The sequence below is a fragment of the Mercurialis annua genome, linkage group LG1-X (assembly GCF_937616625.2).
Source record: "Mercurialis annua linkage group LG1-X, ddMerAnnu1.2, whole genome shotgun sequence".
Lineage (NCBI taxonomy): Eukaryota > Viridiplantae > Streptophyta > Magnoliopsida > Malpighiales > Euphorbiaceae > Mercurialis > Mercurialis annua.
This window is the reverse complement of record NC_065570.1, coordinates 70,823,780-70,843,885: the sequence shown is the minus strand read 5'-3', so window position 1 is coordinate 70,843,885 and position 20,106 is coordinate 70,823,780. Positions and strand designations below refer to the sequence as shown.

General features: G+C 35.6%; 2 protein-coding genes across 6 annotated transcripts; both read right to left on the bottom strand.

Moving 5' to 3' along the window:
• Positions 1-2,194: 2,194 nt before the first annotated feature.
• LOC126664600 (phosphatidate phosphatase PAH2-like) lies at positions 2,195-10,325 on the bottom strand. Of its 4 annotated transcripts, none has more exons than XM_050357077.2 (13): positions 9,930-10,325; positions 8,355-9,371; positions 6,567-7,494; positions 5,466-6,043; positions 5,234-5,307; positions 4,725-4,809; positions 4,289-4,375; positions 4,116-4,188; positions 3,864-3,907; positions 3,312-3,440; positions 3,140-3,238; positions 2,619-2,750; positions 2,195-2,412 (listed from the first exon to the last, which is right to left on the bottom strand). In XM_050357077.2, exons 1-12 carry the CDS (start codon positions 10,053-10,055, stop codon positions 2,694-2,696), a joined length of 3,297 nt encoding a protein of 1,098 aa, XP_050213034.1. In that variant the 5' UTR covers positions 10,056-10,325; the 3' UTR covers positions 2,195-2,412; positions 2,619-2,693. The 4 variants fall into 4 exon arrangements, with proteins under 4 accessions (XP_050213034.1, XP_050213033.1, XP_050213032.1 ...); XM_050357076.2 differs by having other exon boundaries at positions 8,355-9,766; positions 9,930-10,022; XM_050357075.1 differs by lacking the exon at positions 9,930-10,325 and having other exon boundaries at positions 8,355-9,923.
• Positions 10,326-10,898: 573 nt separating this feature from the next.
• LOC126664601 (phosphatidate phosphatase PAH2-like) lies at positions 10,899-19,792 on the bottom strand. Of its 2 annotated transcripts, none has more exons than XM_050357080.2 (13): positions 19,438-19,792; positions 18,220-19,332; positions 16,342-17,278; positions 15,400-15,980; positions 15,177-15,250; positions 13,898-13,982; positions 13,494-13,580; positions 13,297-13,369; positions 13,089-13,132; positions 12,221-12,349; positions 12,027-12,125; positions 11,633-11,776; positions 10,899-11,233 (listed from the first exon to the last, which is right to left on the bottom strand). In XM_050357080.2, exons 2-12 carry the CDS (start codon positions 19,234-19,236, stop codon positions 11,720-11,722), a joined length of 3,183 nt encoding a protein of 1,060 aa, XP_050213037.1. In that variant the 5' UTR covers positions 19,237-19,332; positions 19,438-19,792; the 3' UTR covers positions 10,899-11,233; positions 11,633-11,719. The 2 variants fall into 2 exon arrangements, with proteins under 2 accessions (XP_050213037.1, XP_050213038.1); XM_050357081.2 differs by having other exon boundaries at positions 15,400-15,707; positions 19,438-19,789.
• Between the last annotated feature and the right edge of the window lie 314 nt (positions 19,793-20,106).

The window sequence follows — 20,106 nt, the reverse complement described above, 5'->3', positions numbered from 1 at the left end:
GCCAACTATAAATTATAATATATCTCAGGAATTTTAGCGTAATTTACTCTAAAATTAAAGTACTATTCATGAAAGATAATTGTGAAATACTATCCCTAATAAGAATAATAAAATCATTTGTAATGAAAAGTAGAGTGTAGTTATAGCTTATAAATGGTGGAGCGCAATTCTTCAACAATTGTATTTAACTCTTCCAAATTCATTTTTATGACCTTTAGTTTAGAAGACGTACAAATTCTAGACTATTAATAAACTAAACATGACTCACGATTTTCTTTTTGCTGTTACTTAAGCTTAATCTCTCCTTTTCTATTCCGTTTATTACCCTCCGATTATGTTATTTGGACGGAAATTGACCAACTTTTGGACGTTATGTTTATTTCAGTATATATAGACGGCGTATATTCTAGACTAAAACCATTGCATTCTACTCCAGTACACACCAACTAATGGCGGTATTAATTAACGTCATATAAATTTCTAGATTTATAACTTATTTATTTTACACCAGCGTGCTGACTTTTGACCTTCTATCACGGCCACCTCTATTTCGATCCTTCTGATATTTTATTTTAAATTAATAAAAATCCTCATCTATTTTTTAAGTAGCACCATTAGTATCGGACGTGGCACTTAAAAAATTAGAAAACCACTTTAAATTTTTTAATAAGTCATCAAAAATCCTAAATGCCTAAAAAAATTATAAATATCCAAAATACCCTATAATCTTAAAAACACTAAAAATTAAAAATCCCAAAATTAAAATATCACAAGCTGCCGCCAACCCCTAATTAACCCTTGCCGCCGTCTTGCCCTTCTTTCTTAACCTTAGCCTCCGCCACCGTCCTTCTTAACATAATGATTATTTTCTTAATTTTATAGAGTTACTAAAAAAATTTAATTATTGTGTCTATTGTCTACTCCCTCCGTCCCACTCTAATTGACAAAAAACTAAATTACAATAACCAATACAATCTAATAAATGACATAGAGAATTACTTATATATCCTTCTTTTGATAATAGAGCTAATTAATGTTATTAGTATACTAGTCAAATTTTCATTAAATATTCACCATTTTTCCATAAAAGAGAGAGCTTTAAATGAGGGTAAAGATGGAAAATTAAAGAAAAAAATTATAGTTATGTTAGTTTTGTCAATTAGAATGGGACACTAAAAACTCCATATTTTGTCAATTAGAGTGGGACGGGGGGAGTATCAATTTGGACGGAGAAAGTACTTTGGTAATAATGGACACTTCATTAACTCTAGAAGTTTAATACCCTACAAATGGCTGCCCTTCACTAATAATTAAATACTCCCTCCGTCCCACTTTAGAAGTCCCATTTGACTTTACACACAGATTAAGAAAACATTAATTATTCTTATCTTTTCATGTTTTTTCATGTTTTGCCCTTATTAATGATAGTGAAATTTTCCATAAAACTCTTTTAAGATAACTAAAATAAGGGTAAAATGGGGTATTTAATGGAAAAGTATTCTAAAAATAGTAATGGGACTTTTTAAATGGGACATCCCAAAATAGAATATGAAACTTTTTAAACGGGATGGAGGGAGTAAATGTTTATTTTTCCACTCTTGTTATTCAAGCTTTTGAATAAAGAAACATGAATTGGCAATCACATTTATATGTTGTAAAGTGAATTATAATTCTATAAGAATGCATCTAATTAGCTGTGCCTCCACTTTCATATATAAAACGAGTTAACGGAAGCAGTAGTCTATATATTGGACAGTTACTTGCAAAGAAAGATACATAGAGTCATAACATTGCTAAAATGGCAATCATTGCAACTCGCAGCATTCCTGCATATGCGAAAGCTGAAATGACCCTCGAGGAGCTTAAACGGTGGTTGAGATCGCTCGATACTGATAAAGACTGTCAGATTAGCAAAGAAGAGCTTGCAGATGCTATCCGAGAAAACGGAGGTTGGTTTTCAAGATGGAAAGCAAATAGAGGGATACGTTCTGCAGATTCCAATGGCAACGGTTTCGTTGACGCCAATGAAATTAACAATCTTGCAGAATTTGCACGAAAATACTTGGGCGTGAAGAAGATTATTGGCTAGCTTCATCACTTCCCCTCTGTTTTGAGTAATTTTCGTCAATTCCGAGATTAGGTCAGAATTATTATTGTTTCCTGTATTTTAAAAGATCATTATTTCCCTCTAACATTTTAATTTCAATGAAATTTTAATTGTACATTTATGGTTACATTCGAAGTGCTTACACTGGAGGACTAAACGTATGTTCTACTATACAGTATTGTACATTTTGAATTGTTTGCGAAGCAAGATACAATGTCCAATGAATTCAATTCTATTGTGCAGTCTCTTCTAAAAGTTTCTTCAACAAAAACGGCTGGACTTCTCATATTATGGCCACATGCAACCTACAAATTTGGGCCATCAAAACAATCTTAAAATACATGCATGCTTTATTTAACTTTTCAATTCTACTAAAGAATTCAGCTCATTTGCAAATTAATTTAATTAGTAATTCACTTAATAAGGCATGACAAATTCTACAAAGATAATTAATTATTTTAACAAATCAAATGATATAGCGAATTCTTGAAAAAGCTAAAATGAGGAATACCTTAGTAGTTCTAGACCAAGCAAGGCCAATATCCATCCGTCTCTCACTGCTCAAAATTATCTTCAGTTGACACCTTCAAAGATGGAAATCAGGTGGAGGCAATTTCCAGAAATTCCATGAGTTAAAATCCTCCTGTTTCCAACGAGTAAATATACGGGATAGAAACGATTAGTCACTAGAAGGATTAAACAAATCTGAAAATTTAGATTTAAGTCATGGCAAAAGGTTCAAACACGCAACAGTCATTTAAGTTAATAAAAATAATACACTACACGGCTCATTAGCTTTGGTCCGTTGGATGGAAAAAGATAAGGTAAACGACCAAGAGTTGGGCGTTACAATAAATGATTTTGACAAATAAATTATTATATTTTGCGTTCCCACTAATGTGGAGCTCTTGCTCCCTCAGAGTAACATGCATGAGATGTTACAATCAAGCTATCCGTCTGACTAAGTGAGGGCTATGCACAAGCTACCTCAGAAATATTACAAGCACAGAATTGAAAGGTAAAGCAGACAACCTGCTCAGATGATGTCATGGCAGGGAATATGCCATGGACAAGATCATGAAGCGAAGTATATGATCTTGTGTCAACACGGCGGTTCACTGCAACTTCACCCTGCAAATCTAAACCATCAGAAGGAAATATCAAATGTTGATTTTCTTTTAAAACGTGAAGGATCCTGAATTACCTTGGGATTAATGGTGAAGATTTTTCCCTTTGGGATTCCAACCTTAAGGTAGCTAATCTCATCAGTATCTCTATTACCAAAACCAGCATAGAAAGGGTTGCAATCCGGAGGAAACAATGCTTTTATATCCTGGTAATTACAAGTATTAATCAACATACGGAAGCACCTTCCATCAAAAATTCACATGCCCTTAAAGTGTAACAGTGAGAATAGTACTCAAATGTTTAGGACATAAAGGATGTTAATCATCAGGACTCTCTCGAGAAAAGGAAAAAAATTATAGAACCTCCAGGAGAATGCTTGGCACTGTTTCAGAAAAAGGTTCGTAAAATTATGTGCCTCGCAATAACAGCTGAAGAAAATGAGGGAGGCAGAATTCTCAAAGCATTTTTATCACAGAGAGGGACACAGGCAAAGCACGGTGATTCAGTGAATGACTAGAATGATTTACAGCCAATAGAATCATACAAAATTGGGCTCTCAGAAAACCACAAAAGTAGTAAAAAGAGCAATGGAATATGTTGAGAAAACAATCAAACAAAGAAAACTAACCTCTAAGCACGCAATCTTGAATTCATGAGGAGCCCTTCTAATGACTGAAAAAACACGAAAAAGGTGTTTAGTCCAAAAATTTGAACTAAAACATTGTCATTAAACAATATAATAAATGCTCCCGGGAAGCCACATGATGACACACATGCATGCATAGGGCATGGCGCAGGCAAAGAAGTGAACAAGACTAAGCATGAATGCATAGTAAAAGAAGCAGCTTCTGCATGAATTACAAAAATACATCATAATTACCTTCACGAAATAGAGATGGAAAAAGCCCATCAGGGGATATAACTACAGGGCCATCTGGTAAAGCCTTCCCATTCTGCAAGGAGAAATGATAGCTCAATTTGAGAGAAACAGAAGAACAATGAAAATTGAAATTCATAATTCTCCACAAAAATGGCAGTCAAGAATTGACTCACCTGCTTAAGGTTGACTAGAAACTGTCTAGTAATGTAGGCTTGAGAAATTGCACGTGCACTTAGGAAAAGAAATTGATACCCATTTTCCTGTCACATATGAGCAACATTGTTTCAATTGTGCAAATTCAACAAAATTTCAATGGTCATAAGTGATAAGTCCAGTTGTCTGCAGTATACACAAAGTATTTTGTTTCAACACTCCTACTATGAAATTACAATATCCAAAAACAAGTAATAACTTTGTAGAATGATGATTCCACATAAGAAATACACTCAAGGATAAAGTTGGAAACCAATTCAGACAATATGAAAACCAGCAAGGACAAATTTTCTTCTGCCAAATTATGAGAAAAATGATATATAAAGGATTAGATGAACTTAAATATGCAACCCAGAAAACCTCCAATCTAAGCAAATGAAATGGGATGCCACAGACCTTAATAGCTGAAAATAGATGTGCAACCCCTGTTTGTGACCAATCTACCCCAACCAAAGGCATGAACTGACCAAGAACATCTGATCTGTGTAGCAATATCAAACAAAGGAGTCAGAATTTTCCAGGAGAAACCCGCCCCATAAAGCAAAATCCTAAGTAAATATGAAAATCATAACAAATTTGACTTCTACAAAGTCGAGGAAGTATCAACATCATGCAAGTTTCTCTTGTACAATATAAGGATACTTGCCGAGTACTTCTCATACTGATTCGAGACCAAGCACCGTGATCTTACCATCCAGTTTTCCACAACAATTACAATCCTTACTGAACCTTATTAAAATAAATAGAAGTATAACATTTGGATGAAGTTCATTAATGCCTTCTATCGTCAAGTCATATCAGTAATGTGCAAAACTATGAAAATTGTCCAATTTCAACATGTAATCAATTTAAGAGCTCAAAGGATTTAACAAACCTTTTATAGTCTTATAGTAGAAAACTCTTACCTCGTGATTGTCCCATCGACATCTGAGATCACTATGCGAGTGTTCCATTTCCACAAATAAATTCTAGCATCAACCTGTCCGGCAACATAACTTTTAGGAAATTTCCCAACCAATTACAATGAAAAAATAAATAAATGCAGGACAAAATTCAAATTGTAAAAGAGAAAAAAAAGTCGATAAATCTACAATGTAAGAAAAGGTAATCATTCAGTAAAGAATGCTATAAAATGACCTTCTGCCTTCCTAGCATAGCGGTAGAGAATGTGAATGTTATCACATTACCCCCTTCTTTCAGATTCAACGATGCCAGCTCTTCAGATGTTGGGGTATTCACCCTTACCATCTTCTTCAAGACCTTGGGCTTAACCACAGTTTTGTCAGTACCTATAGCCACGTTGCTGTCTGAAACATTCTCTATATCAGATCTTCCAGTCTCAGTTGGAGTTGTCTGCGTGGCCTTCCTAGATCTTGATCCTCTGAAAGAGAAAGGCCAAAGTCTCCAGCTTCCACCAGTAGCAATAATGGCGTTTGGATCCCCTACAAGAGATTTCTCAACTTGGTCAACAGGGATTATGCCTTTTGGTTCAAATACCATTTCACTTCCAAATGCAACCATTCCTAAAACAATAGGGGCAGCTGCATCCCATGGGAAGTAATAGCCACGAATTCTAACAATAAGCCTATCATTCTTCACAACTGTAGGACCTATAGAAGTTAACTTGTTTATGTCCAGCTTTTCAGCATCAAATGCTTGAGAAGCAGCTTCAGCTCCCATTCCTTCATATAACAGGTGTTTACAAAGAGATATCTCTGCATACAGCACAATGCACGTGACTTCGATTTGTTTGCTACATAAGAAACATTTAAACGCTAAAGCAATTAACATGTAAGACCATAACTTCACTCAGTTGATCAAAATTTCGTTGAACATTCTGATAATTGAGAGAGAGAGAAAAGGCTTTTCTGCTCTGTCTTTCACTCCAAGACATGTATCACATCTTTTCTTTTAGAATTTTTCTTAATATTAGGCTCACCCAGGGGGAACAAAAAGGGAGTATAGTCGGTCAAATGTAGTTTCAGAAAATTCTAGGGAGAACATAATTTTTTGAAATTGAAAATAAATAATTCCTATCAAAAGAAAATTTCAAATAGGTTGTGAACAAAAAACTACGGGTTGTAAATGCAGTAACACCATGTTTCATTCTTCTTACAAGAACAAATGGCCAAACTCAAACTATAGATGTTTCATTTACGAAATTGAAAACTTAACCTGAAATTAATGCAAACTCGGAAATAAAGATGGCACGAGAAAAGAAATACATGGTGCTCTTACCAACAGCAAGATTGACAACAGCACTTCTCATCACTTCTGAATGATGAGGAACTTCTTCGTTAGAGTGCTCCAATGATGGCTGGATACCATAGTCCGCATATGAGTTTATCAAGCACAACTCATCCTTGATATGCACTTTCCAGTCCATGGATTTGGAATTCGAGTCTAGCGAATGGCATAAACGATGCTGTACTTCCTCTTTATCTAGATTATCTATGCATGACCAGATATCGGGTAATGATTTTGCCAACCGCCTGACTTCTGTATCAGGAGTGCTATTTAGTTTAGGAATTGAAATGGGACTTGATGCTATCTTTGGATTGTCAACGTTTACACAACCAGCCAATTGATTGTTTTGGAAAAAGCTGTTGTGAGATAAATTACACTCATTATTTGTATTGACAGGCCTATTCTCTTCTTCAGAGCCTACCAGATGAGATGAGGGACAATCCCCTTTAATGTAAACTGGGAAATTTGGCTCATCCTCGTTCTCTCTTTGTTTTCTACCATCAAGATCAATAAAGAAGAATTGTTCTTCCTCTGAACTCCCTGATGCTGGAGCACTCATTGTCTTTCTCAGGCCATCAATGCTGTTAATTTGTTCATTATCACCCATTGATTCGAATGCAGGTTGGACATCATTCCTATTGATCTTTTTCCCAAGATTTATCTCCTTTCGGATTTGATGATCTGAGTTACCACAACAAGAACTGGAGCTAATATTATTTGACTTTACTTCAACAAAATCACGTATAGAGTCCATAGTGACCATTTCGGTACAGGACTCTGGTACTGTCATCGACACTTTAAGGTTCAGCTCATCATGGCCACATATGGAAGGAGGAGATGGATCTGTTTGTTGAGGGTTGTTATCACAAGAGTGTAATGTATCCAACTCTATTTTCTCAGCTTGCTGAGTAACTCTATCCTGCATGAAACTTGGGCCAGCTCAGTAATCAGAGTTACCACAGCATAAAATTAAATAAAAGAAACCATCCACAGTCTAGTCACAACTTAAGCCAAGCTGAAAACTTATTTAAACTCGAGCTCTGCTTAGAAAAGAAATATTTGAGCATAATTTTTGTTCAAATGAGTATAAGCCTCAGTACCTATTCTTGAACTTAACTCTCTAAATAGTCAGCTAGACAATAAACCAAGCCCAAGACTTCTAAGTGGACATACTAACCACTCAAGCTTCATCATAGACTTCAAAACCTTTCTAATTTTTCTTCAATTTAACACCTTTGAAAATTTAAGGAACAAAAAAAATAACTAGAGAAGAACAGTGGAGACCCAAATTAACTTTTAGACCATTTGGCAATTCAGAAGCTTGCATAGGGTCGTTCCAATGTGGGAAAGTCTCACAGTCATTAGGGGGGGAAAGGATATTTTAACACTTTGGTGCATCAGATAGTGCTCAAGAGAATTATTCATTGAACATATACAAAAATCACATTGCCTTGTCAGGTATGGTCTCAATAGAATAAACTATGCACAAGTAAATTCAGCAGCTCACAAGCCACCAGTTGAACCTTAGTCAACTTAGATTTAGTTTAATGACATTGTCTTCGGCACATTTTGTGGCGTATAAGCATTTTGCCGAAAAAAACTTATAAACAAAGAGGTCAACTCATTCACAGCCATAGGTGCAACATCTAACTGAGTTTACATTGTATCAGCTTCAATCGCATTTATTCTCAACACTTATCTAAAATATTTAATAATATAATTCCAAAAGGTATAAATTATTCAGCTTTTTAACAACTAATAAACAGAGAGAAAATTTACCTCTGATCCTAGCTCAGTAGCCACATGTAAAGCTTTAGAACAAAAGAAAACTTCTCCGGGTCCTCCACCAGATAAGTACAGTGTTTCCTCGGGTTTTTCTTTTGAACCATCCAAACCCAGTACTGAGTTTTCAGATGTCTCGCAGTAAATGAAGGATTGAACTCTATCAGATCTGCTCTCCTCAGACATGTCAAATTCAGTTAATGCAGCATTGTTTTCACCACATACCAATTCAACATCAAACTTCTTTTCAGGATAAGTAACCTCAGAGAATACACCCATAGCACTGCTATCTCGATTAATATTCTGTAAACTATGTTCATCAATGTTTCTTGATATTTCATAAATTTCTTCGAGTTCTTCTTCTAAAGTACTTTTTGCATTGAGCGATAGAGAATTCTTAACTATTTGTTTACTGGATTCTAAACTCAAGATTTCTACATTAGTTTCCTCCATATAATATTCTTGGATCCCCAACCCAGACGGAACACTGTTGCTCCTTTGCATATTAGTACACTGATCCACACTGTTCACAGTGGCATCCTGCAAAGGTAAATCCACCTGGCTTTGTTCTTCATTGGTCTGTATATTTGTGTCCTGTTTACCACCAGATGCATCTGAAGCAGAAAACTGCGAAGCATCATCTTTCCTAAGATTAGAAGGGTCAAGATTAGTAGACCACTTCACATCCAAGAGGTTTGCGGCAATCTCTGCACGCTCCAACGAACTTATTGAACTACCACCTTCATCTCGATAACCATCTTCCTTCATGGACCTCCGTCCAAAAACAAGACCAAATATTCTTGAGCGGCGAGAGTTCCTCCTGGCCACAATTTTTCCATTACACTCATCAATCTTGTCACCTGAACTGAACTTATCGCTATCACAATTGCAGCTTTTGGGCTTCACAGGTCTCCTACTTTTCTGGGAAAGTTCATCCGTGTCATCACCAGAAGATGATGAAATAGATTCTCCATCAACCACTTGTATCTCCCGGAGAAAATAAGCCTGTCCTCTCTGATCAAGATACATATGAAAATCAGACTCAACTCCATTAACACTAATGTTAACCATCTCCTGTTTAGCCTTCAAAACCCCTTGAAATTTCCCAAACCGAACATACCAAGGCGACGATTTGAAGGTCCCATCGGGCTGTTCGACCACAACAATATCGACAGCACCACCGAAAGGGTGAAATGGGCCAGAGACAGTGTAGACACCTCTGGTTATATAGTTGCCTAGCCTTCCTACGGCATACATCTTAAGCTAACCCCAATTCTCAGACTACCCAAATCACAAATTATGAAAGCTGAAGCATAAGTTGAAGACTCAGAACATGAACCCCACAAAAACGTGAGGCTCTACAATTTGACACGCCCCTACACCCTCTGGTATATCTAAACTCTCCAGTTCTGATATAACCCAGATTAAAAAAAAAATACAATTTGCAATTATAGATGGAAATGGAAGCAATAATAAGAAAAGAGAAAGAAAAAAAGCATATTCTTTCTGAATGTACCAAATTCTAACATCCTAGTCCTATTAAAAAGGGACAAAGTTAAGGTCGGAACTGACCTTCAAATTAACAAAATGGAAGCAACAGAGACAGCAGCAAAAGACTATCGCGATCTCATTCACATCAAAATATTTATCGTTTCCTTGGAAATGTCGAGGCTGGGGTCGTTGTTGACACGTAAGCATACAACGTTTTCGTGATGGGTCTTTTTGAGAGGTAGTTAGGTGGCGCAGTTTTATTAGGTGGGGCCATTCTTTTTTTTACTTACTTTTAAGTTTCAGTTGCAGAGCAGGCATGGCAAAGTGCAGCAGATTTTGAGTTTTGGATTCCAAATTGTAGCCTAGAAGACGACACATTACACGGACACTCTACATCTGTTGCTGTCCTCTGTGCACGTTTTTGTTTGCTATTTTTCTTCTTTAAGTGTTGACTTGTGTTTAATAAGCTTTGTTTTTAACTCTAAAACCACAGATTTGTACATTTGCTTCTCATGAATAATATTTGGTTAGAGATAATTACATGAAATAGATGAGATAGTGGCCAACTAATTAAAATTTAAATTCCAATGCGATTGCGTGCACGTCCATGATAATAATTACTATAATCTCAACAAATACATAGATTTGTCTGGTCATATAATGAGACATTAGCACAAACGACAGGGTGTTTCATCAATTATTAAAGAATAAGACATTCTACAGCACATGCAATTTATATGTTTATATTTGTAAACATGGCAGTATCCAAATCCCATTTTTATACATTTAGAGGTAAGCTACCTGGTGTTTCTCCCAGAGATACAATACAATAACATGCAAGTTTTCGAAAAAATTCTTTCAATATCAAGCGGCAACGATGTAATGCACCCACGGAACCAAAACATAAGGACGAGGGAAGAAGAAAAAATGACTGAAGAAGGGAACCAAGTGAATGGATTAATCGGTGATTGAAAAACAATCAGGAAAACAACCATCTACTTTACCCCTTGATTCCGCCTGTGTGAACCAAACAGTACGTTATAACCAGACTATCAAAAAACTCAGATATTTGCAGCAACAATATCGACAAATGTCGAGGAACAAGAATGCATTTCAAAATGAATATTACAGACTAACGTTCCGAGAAAAAAATCCCTATTATTTCCCTTATAATACTTGTTGCTCGTGGGACTAGGTATACTGCTCTATACAATATTGTACATTTCCCAGCTTATAAAGAAAATATATTTAATAGAATGAATTCATCTCTTTATGCTTTATGCAGATCTTCTATAAATATTCCTTTGATGCTATTAATAGATTACCCAGCCAATACAAAAAAATGACTGCTGAATCTCTTTCATCAGGACTTCACAACATACCACCTGTCATTCACCGTTATATTTATGAGTTAGCATATAGATAAACATAACCGGAATCTGAAAATGCCAATCAGAAGATACTACAGTCTTTACAAATTGCCTAAGCAATAGCTCACTCAAAGTTCAATACATGCATTCTATATGTAAATCTATAAGTAAACCAGTATAACAGAACTTGGAGTTCAAAATTAAACTAGTTGGTTTTGATTTTCAGTTCAGGAAGATTCTTTAACTGTCAAGATAGTTCATTAAATTCTTTTGACCCCTTATTTTAAGAAACAATTCTTCACATTTCAGTTGTGCCTAAAATGAATTTGTGCCTTGACACATAGTACTTAGAAATAATATCCGAAGTAGTTCCTGCATTGTCCAGACTAGCATTTAGTTGAAACAAGGAATTACCAGACTAGGTCAATAACAATGTTGGTCGATTTTTTATTTGTCTCTGGTATAGTGGGTTAAGCAAAAAGCTTTCCAATTATACCATCTTCATATGTCAATATCAGGAGGCGACAATTTCCAGAAATTCCACGAATTATAGTCCTCCTGCTTTCAATGACCAAGAAAAAAGCATGAAAAATTAGTTACTCCATAAAAGAATTTGCATATGAAAGTTCAGAAATAATACAATCAACATAGATAATTAAATTGCTTTCAACTGGATACAAGTTGTTCCAAAAGAAAAAGGAAACAAAAACTACGAAAACTTGGCCTCAAATAAACTTGATGCACTCAAATAGATAAACTTTACAGACAGGAAAAGGTGGAAATGGAACCAATCAAAGTAGAGCTCAACCTGCTCTGTCGATGACATGGCAGGAAACATTCCATGCACAAGAGCATGTAGAGAAGTGTATGATCTTGTGTCAACCAGGCGGTTCACAGCAACCTCCCCCTACAAATGCAAAACATGAAAAAGAAACTTTGTATATAAATATATTAGTAATTAATGAATTATGCGGTCTAACAAGCATGCAAGTGTTGCAGTACCTTAGGGTTAATAATGAAGATCTTTCCCTTCGGAATTCCAACCTTAAGGTAGCTAATCTCATCAGTATCTCTATTACCAAAACCAGCGTAGAAAGGGTTGCAATCAGAAGGAAACAATGCCCTGATGTCCTGGAATTCAAAACAATTAAAAACCTTAATACTTGCCAGCACGTTAAGGATTCAAATGGCGACTTAGAAACAACATAGAATACCAAAACATTTAAATTTATGTGTCAGCCTGCTGGTATACTTAACCAGACTTAAAGATGAGTCTTTTCCCTTAGCTCTGGACAGGGACTCCAAATATCTTTTGGTGGTCCTGGGAGCATAGTGCCCTTAAAACCTAGCCTCATCCCTCCATAACAAAAAGTACAAGTAAAAAAAATTATACAGAACTTAGGATAGATTCATGTTTTAAATAGGTGTATTTGAATACTGCAAGATATAGGTTACACTATGAGGTGGTTTGCACTATATGTCCAGACTCTAGAGTCTGACTAGAAACTTTTGTTGGTTTGAATGGTAAGGATGGTAAAAAGGAAGCCAGAGTATACAGGCCTATGTTATTTCTGAAGTCATTTAGAATATTTAGTAGAGGATGCTCAAATCCTTAAGAGCCGAAGATTGTCCATTAATTTTCTTAGATTAAAGTAGTGTTATTGGCTTCTACATGGCTTGTACTACAGAGCTTTCCTTAGATCTTCATAATAACAACTAGAAAAAAGTAGCAATTTACCAGTCAACTGTTTGTGCTAGATAAGGTGTCTTAATACTTTTAGGACACCTTATCCTTCATAACCCCATCTTTCAGACCTAAAACAAATCTTATCACAAAGAGAGAGAGAGGGAGAGTGAAAGGAAAACTGACCTCCAGGCAGGCGATCTTGAATTCATGAGGAGCCCTTCTAATGACTAACAAAATGAAAGGAAATTTAGTCTAGGCATTCATTACAGGCTTATAAAGATCATATAACCATTACAGGTAGAACTAGAGAATCAGCGAAAACAAAGAGAACCAACAAGATGCATTCACGGTACAGAGAAGAAGTAAAAATTAATTGAAAGCAACCAGTTACCTTCACGAAATAAAGAAGGAAAAAGCCCGTCAGGGGAGATAACAACAGGACCATCTGGTAAAGTCTTCCCATCCTACAAAGGAGAGAATATAACTTTGTCAGTGAAATAAATAAAGAGCCAAAATATATAAATTGTTTGTGGACTTTACAAGTCCTGAATTGTAAAACTGCAAAATTCTGAGTTAAGCTTCCATCACCTGCTTTAGATTAACTAGGAACTGTCTAGTAATATAGGCTTGAGCAATTGCACGTGCACTTAGATAAAGGAATTGATACCCATTATCCTGTAACAGTAAAACCAATATGGTATATTTAGGACAGGATAACATTGTCATCAATCCCAATCACATTGTACATAACATATGGAGAACATGTTTTGTCACTAATAATAAACGACCTTAAACATTATCAGCTACAGCCTACAACAGTAAAATCTCTAGCAAAAGCACTTCCATATGGACAAATGAGCTGGAGAGCCGGACTGTCTAATTTAGAGTTTGTGCTAATAAGTAAAATCATAGCACAACAAGCATTTACATCAAGAAAATCATAATCTCTCCAGCATTTTCCACTCCAAAACATGAAATGTGCAACAACTGACCTTAATAGCTGAAAATAAATGTGTAACACCAGTTTGTGACCACTCTATCCCAACCAAGGGCATGAACTGGCCTAGAACATCTGATCTGCAACAGAAGTGCCAAACCAGTAAAAAAAACAAGTCTTGATAAAAGCAAATGCCATCATAAATAATTTCTTTTGCAGAGAATTACATTAGTGCAAACTGAGTCTGATACCTAATGAACAAGTATAAAAGGATACAGAAAGAAGAAACGGTTTTTCAGCAAAGGATGAGCAATGCATTTAGCATGAGTATTTAAAATAAGAAGCCTGAACTATTCCAATCAATCATTTATCACATGTTTGAGTATCTCCAATTCTCTTTAAAATAAAGAGCAATTTATATAGTTTAAAGCGCATCTTATACATAAAAAAATCAAAAAATTAGTTCAAATTCAACGAGCTCTTTATTTTACAACTTTTCATTTTGATTTTTTCCATAACTATTAAATACTATTAGTTTCTTTTCCTCCGTCCTTTTCTTTTAATTTATTTCCCTTTTATTGTTGGAAAAGAAAAAAAAATATGTTCTCAAAAAATAAGTCATAAATTGATTTGAAAATTGAAATATCATTAATTAGGCATGGAGCAGAGAGTGATCTTTAACACTCCAAATGTAGAGAATCAAGATAACTCTTTATTTAAGTTTGTATATAAAAGAGAGTATTGTCCTCTTAAATCATTGATAGACTGTCTCTTCTCTTATATTTATTGGAGATGTTCTAATATTTCAAAGCTTCTGAGTAATAAAACCTTCTAACATATGAGCAAGAGTTTTCTTGCTAGACCTAGTTCCTCGGAGTCTACTTCCGCATTTCCACTTCTACAATATTTATCCACCAACAAGGCCGTAGTTAATGAGAACCAAAGAATAAGACGAGTTCGACCAGGTTTTAATTTATCCAAAAAGAAGGCAAGAGTACTCCTAATTTCTTTTCAATTAAAGACGAGTTGAATCAGACCATTGCCACCGCATATGCTCAAGTTTGGTAAGAATGAATGTTAGACTAGTTTCTGTCACACACAACTAATTAACTGAAAACATTATAAATTATTTAAATAATTACTTATTGGTTCTCATGGTCATATGTCTCTAAAAGCACTACGATGTTAGTTTTGTAACGACTGCGATGTATAGGATGGTACTCATGCATGCAGTTTTTCCATTTCATACGACGTAAATAAGGAAGAATGTGAAAACTATGAGATCTGTATTCAAAAGAACTTTGTTGCACCAAATCAGCTCTGAAAAGTCTTACTTTGTGATTGTCCCATCAACGTCTGAGATCACAATGCGGGTGTTCCATTTCCACAAATAGATTCTCGCATCAACCTGTTGAGCAGCGTAATTTTAAAAAGATCATGAGAAAATTGCAATATATTTTTTTAAAAAAAAAGGAAAGGAGAAGTTAATGAAATGCATGAAATGAAGGGAGAAAGCAAATTCATGAATAATAAATGCAATAACAAATTACGACTGACCTTCTGCCTCCCCAGCACAGAAGTGGAGAATGTGAATGTGACCTCATTGCTCCCTTCCTTCAAATTCAAGGATGCCAGTTCCTCAGATGTTGGAGTAAAGGCCTTTACCATCTTTTTTAAGGCCTCTCCATTGAGCACATTTCTGTTACTTTCAACCTCATTATGGCTCTCTGAAACAGTCTCGACATCAGAACTTCTAGTATTATCTAAAGCTGGCTGTGTAATTTTCCTGGATCTTGATCTTCTAAAAGGGAAAGGCCAAAGTCTCCAGCTTCCTCCAGTGGTTACAATGGTTCTTGATTGATCCCCTACAAGAGATTTCTCAACTCGATCAACAGGTATCATGTCTTTTGGTTCAAATGTATTTTCACTTCCAAATGATACCATTCCTAAAATAATAGGAGCAGCTGCATCCCATGGGAAATAATTGCCTCCAATTCTAACAACAAGCTTATCATTCTTCACAACTGCAGGACCTACAGATGTAAATTTATCTAAGTCCAGTTTTTCAGCTTCGAATGCTTGAGAAGCAGCTTCAGCTCCCATTCCTTCATATAATAAGTGTTTGCAAAGAGATATCTCTGCATACGGCTTAATTCATGTGAGTGTCTATTGCTTGCTGCATGAAGAGCAATTAGACGCCTATGACAACCCAAAAATTAAAGCACTGCTGTATTGTAATTTTAGATGCATTTGAAAAAAAAAAAAATAATTTAAAGATACAACCATTTTGGAACTGGGAAAATTATATAAAGATCCAACTTCCTACAAGAAAATAAACAATGCAGGATGAAAAACTATTAAGTTGTTTGGAAAGAGGTCTGACAAAACCACACATTTTATGACATCTAACAACACTTTCAAGTGCCATTTTCAGACCAAATTCACTCAATTCAGATCCACAAGAAAAATGTATAAGAGCAAATACAGAATTATTCTTACCAACACTGGCATTGCTAAGATCGTCTTTAATATCCTGCAAAGGAAGGGCATCTTCATCTTTGGAAAAACCCTGTACCAACAAATTATCTTTGCTTGACTCTGAATTTGTACAGTGAGAGTCACTCCTGTGTAGCATATTCCACTCCAAGGATTTGGAGTTCAATTCCAAAGAACGACTAAAAGAACATGAAAGTTCCTGTTTATCCATATTATCAATGTCAGACCACAAATTGGGTAGTGATTCTGCCAGACGCCCAACTTCTGCACCATCAACACTATGACGTTTTGGAATATGAATGGAACTCGACGTTAACTTGGAATTTTCTATGAAGTTTCCAAAGACACTAGGTTCATTCTTTGGAGAAAAATTATGTGGAGAGGAAGAAGATTCATCATTTACAAGGACTGGCTCATTCGCTGTGTTAATCGCTTCTGGAGAGGATGAAGGAAGATGTTCTTCGCCTAAAGCATCTGGAAAAGCTGATTTTCCTTGAGCTTCCTTTGGTTCACAATCATCTATATCACTAAAGAAAAATTGTTCGTCCTCCGAACTCTCACACACTGGAATACTAGCTGTTTTTGTTAGGCCACAACCTCTATTAAGTTGTTCTGAATCCCCAACTGACTCTAGAGAACATTGGCGCTCGTTCCTGGTAAAATCATTCCCAGTTATTACTTCAGCTTGAACCTGATGAATTGAGTTGTTAAAACTGGGCATGGAGCTATCAGTGTTTGACTCTATTTCAACTGAATCAAATATAGGGTCAACATAGACCATTTGAGTAAAGGGTGACACTGTTGCTGGCACTTCAAAGTTCAGTTCATTATGACCATGTGCAGAAGAAGAAAATGGAATTGTTTGCTGATAATATATGTCATGAGATTCCATGGGTCTACTCTCAAATCCAATACCCTCGGCACACTGGTTAACTGCATCCTGAATGAAATTTCTACCACTTCAGTACAACAGAATCAGAGATATCAAATACGTATCAATTAAAAAACTTAAAGAATCAGCACTTTCTTGAAGCAGCTAGAGCGCAGAGAAGGAATGCACAAGAAAAAGCATCTCAAGCTAAATACAAGCATGCCATGGGTACTTAAGGTCAGACTTAGCTCACTAATTCAGCAAACCAAGATTGGTACTGTAAGTCTGTACTAGTGACACAAAAATTGAGCTTCATGCCTAATACCTCTAATTTTTAATGTTCTGTTACCAAAGACTGGAGAAGCAAAATAAAAGAAATTGCAAAAACACACATATGGACCTATAGACATATTATAAGCATGCAGAAGTCCATCACATACATATCCCACAGGTCTAACCTGTCAGAAAAAATGCCTACTTTAAGGAATACGAGCTCAAGCTCTTTCTTTCTTTTCCAAACAGAGAAATATCGCATGTTATACACAAACTGGCATCAACAGAGCTTTGTGTTCATTTGTTAACACAAAACTGAGATTGTTCAAACAATCAGATGATCCTTATACAGATCATGTTACATAGACGACTGTTTATAAGATGGGATCACAAGACCAGAAAGTGAACATTCCATAGCTTGGATTCAGTTTATCGTTTTATGAGCTCATCAAATGTCCAGGCTTGGCATGTTCACATGTATAATAAAGCTCACTAGGGTTCTAGCTAAGTGTCTCATAGAACAGTAAATTAGCCGTCAGAACATTCACGCAACGGCTGTCATTTCGATTTCTGTTCAGACCAGTTTCCTCTTCCTCCTTCCCTCTCCCACGAACATTGCATATTCATATGAAAATCTTTTTATTTAGAAGAAAAAAAAAAGGAGACGTCCTTTAAGGAAATTTGAGTTATCCAAATATATCTGCAAGTAATTTTAAAATATGGTTATAAAAAGTTACCTCAATTTCAAGTTCAGCTGGAACATGCAATGTTTGAGCACACATAGGAACTTCCCCAGATCCACCACTGGCAAAGCATGAAGCTTCTTCAGGTTGTTCTCTCACACTATCCAACCCTGCTTTTGAACTCATGGGAGTCTCACAATTATTGGACAACTGAACTCCAGGGGAACTGTTATCTTCATCAGAAGCACTAGTGCATGGCAAGACAACATCCATGTCATCAGAACCCTGTTCATCAGATTTCTTCTCAGGACATCCTTCATACATGTGTACAATCTTTGAATCAGAATGGTTGACCTCAGACATTACATCCTCAGCATCACAAACTTGTCCGGTGTCCTGTAGATCGGATTCATCCACATATCTTGGTGTCTCAGATATCTCCACCAATTTATCTTCCAGATCATTCTCGTCTAACATGAGAGTTTCAACAAGGTCAGCCGCAATCTCCGCGCGCTCCAATGAGCTTATCCTAGCAACATCATTACCATCACCTGCCTTTAGATAACCATCCTCCTCCATTGACCTCTGTCCAAAAAGAATCCCAGATATCCTTGACTGGCGGGAATTAGTTCTAGCCACAATCTTTCCATTAATTGCATTAACATTGTCAGTTAAAGTTTTACCGCCATCATAATCGCAGCTTTTGGACTTCATAGGTCTCTCAATTTTCTGAGATTGCTCATCGATCTCATCACCTGAAGATGATGAATAACATATAGCTTCCCCTTCTTCTCCTTTTAACTCCCTAAGAAAGTAAGCTTCTCCTCTTGGATCAAGAATCATGTGAAAGTTTGTCTCAACTCCATTAACAGAAACAGTAACGACCTTCTCTTTGGCCTTCAAAACCCCTTGAAATTTCCCAAACCGAACATACCAAGGCGAGGATTTGAAGGTTCCATCAGGCTGTTCTACTACAACAATATCGACAGCACCACCAAAAGGGTGAAATGGGCCAGAGACAGTGTAGACACCTCTGGTTATATAGTTGCCTAGCCTTCCTACGGCATACATCTTAAGCTAACCCCAATTCTCAGACTACCCAAATCACAATTTATCAAAGTTGAACCAAAACCCTATGCCCTTGTCCTATCTCTAAAATCTTTAATTCTGATAAAACCCAAATTAAAACAAAATCAATTTGCAATTATGGAATAACCTAGCTCCAAACAAAAATTAAAATCAAACACAAGAAATTAGAAAGAACGAGAATACCTGTCAGTTTAGAGACGAAAACAATGCCTCAAAAAACGTCGTGAATGAAGGATCAAGAGCAGGGACGAAGCCGGTGAGTTGAGGGAATAGGGAAATTGAGAATTTATGAATAATTGAATGGATAAGAGATACAGATATAAATGAGCCTTGAAAAAATCAAACACATATCAAATTCTATCGCTAGGAACTACAATCAAAATTCTTTCTTATTCGTACACCAACTGCATTTATTCCATCAAAAATCATATAAATAAGTTGTATTTTTTCTGCTTTCAGGAAAAAAAAATTGATAATTGTATATACTTTTAAAATATGGGGATGGATAATCACACTAAAAATTTGTTCAATTGTCAACACGTCAAAAATTACAGGAAAGTCAGAGATGACTTGTATTTTGTTGCAAAATAAATCAATTTTCTTTGTTTGGACGCCATTCCTTTCTTTTAAAATGAAAAAAAAAATATGTATTTCATTTTTAGAACTATTTAATTATAAATCAAATAATATTTTATTAAACAATTAAATTTAAATGATATATACTATTTATTTATTATTTATAAAAGTTTGTATAATATGTGCCGCTATTTAAAGATCAAGAATTGACAGAAACTATACAATTTTTTATATTGATGAAATTATTCTTTCACTTTAAAAAGTAAAACAAATTTA

Bases quoted from the DNA above. Each gene is read 5' to 3' on its own strand.
- LOC126664601 (XM_050357080.2), bottom strand. From the start codon at position 19,236: ATGTATGCCGTAGGAAGGCTAGGCAACTATATAACCAGAGGTGTCTAC. The intron at 15,251-15,399 runs GTCAGTCGTAAT...GCTGCTCAACAG, and splicing joins CTGTGCTGGGGAGGCAGAAG to GTTGATGCGAGAATCTATTT. The intron at 11,777-12,026 runs GTTGAGCTCTAC...CATTGAAAGCAG, and splicing joins CCATGTCATCGACAGAGCAG to GAGGACTATAATTCGTGGAA.
- LOC126664600 (XM_050357076.2), bottom strand. From the start codon at position 9,614: ATGTATGCCGTAGGAAGGCTAGGCAACTATATAACCAGAGGTGTCTAC. The intron at 3,441-3,863 runs GTTAGTTTTCTT...TGTAATTACCAG, and splicing joins TCAAGATTGCGTGCTTAGAG to GATATAAAAGCATTGTTTCC. The intron at 3,239-3,311 runs GTAATTCAGGAT...TTAGATTTGCAG, and splicing joins TCTTCACCATTAATCCCAAG to GGTGAAGTTGCAGTGAACCG.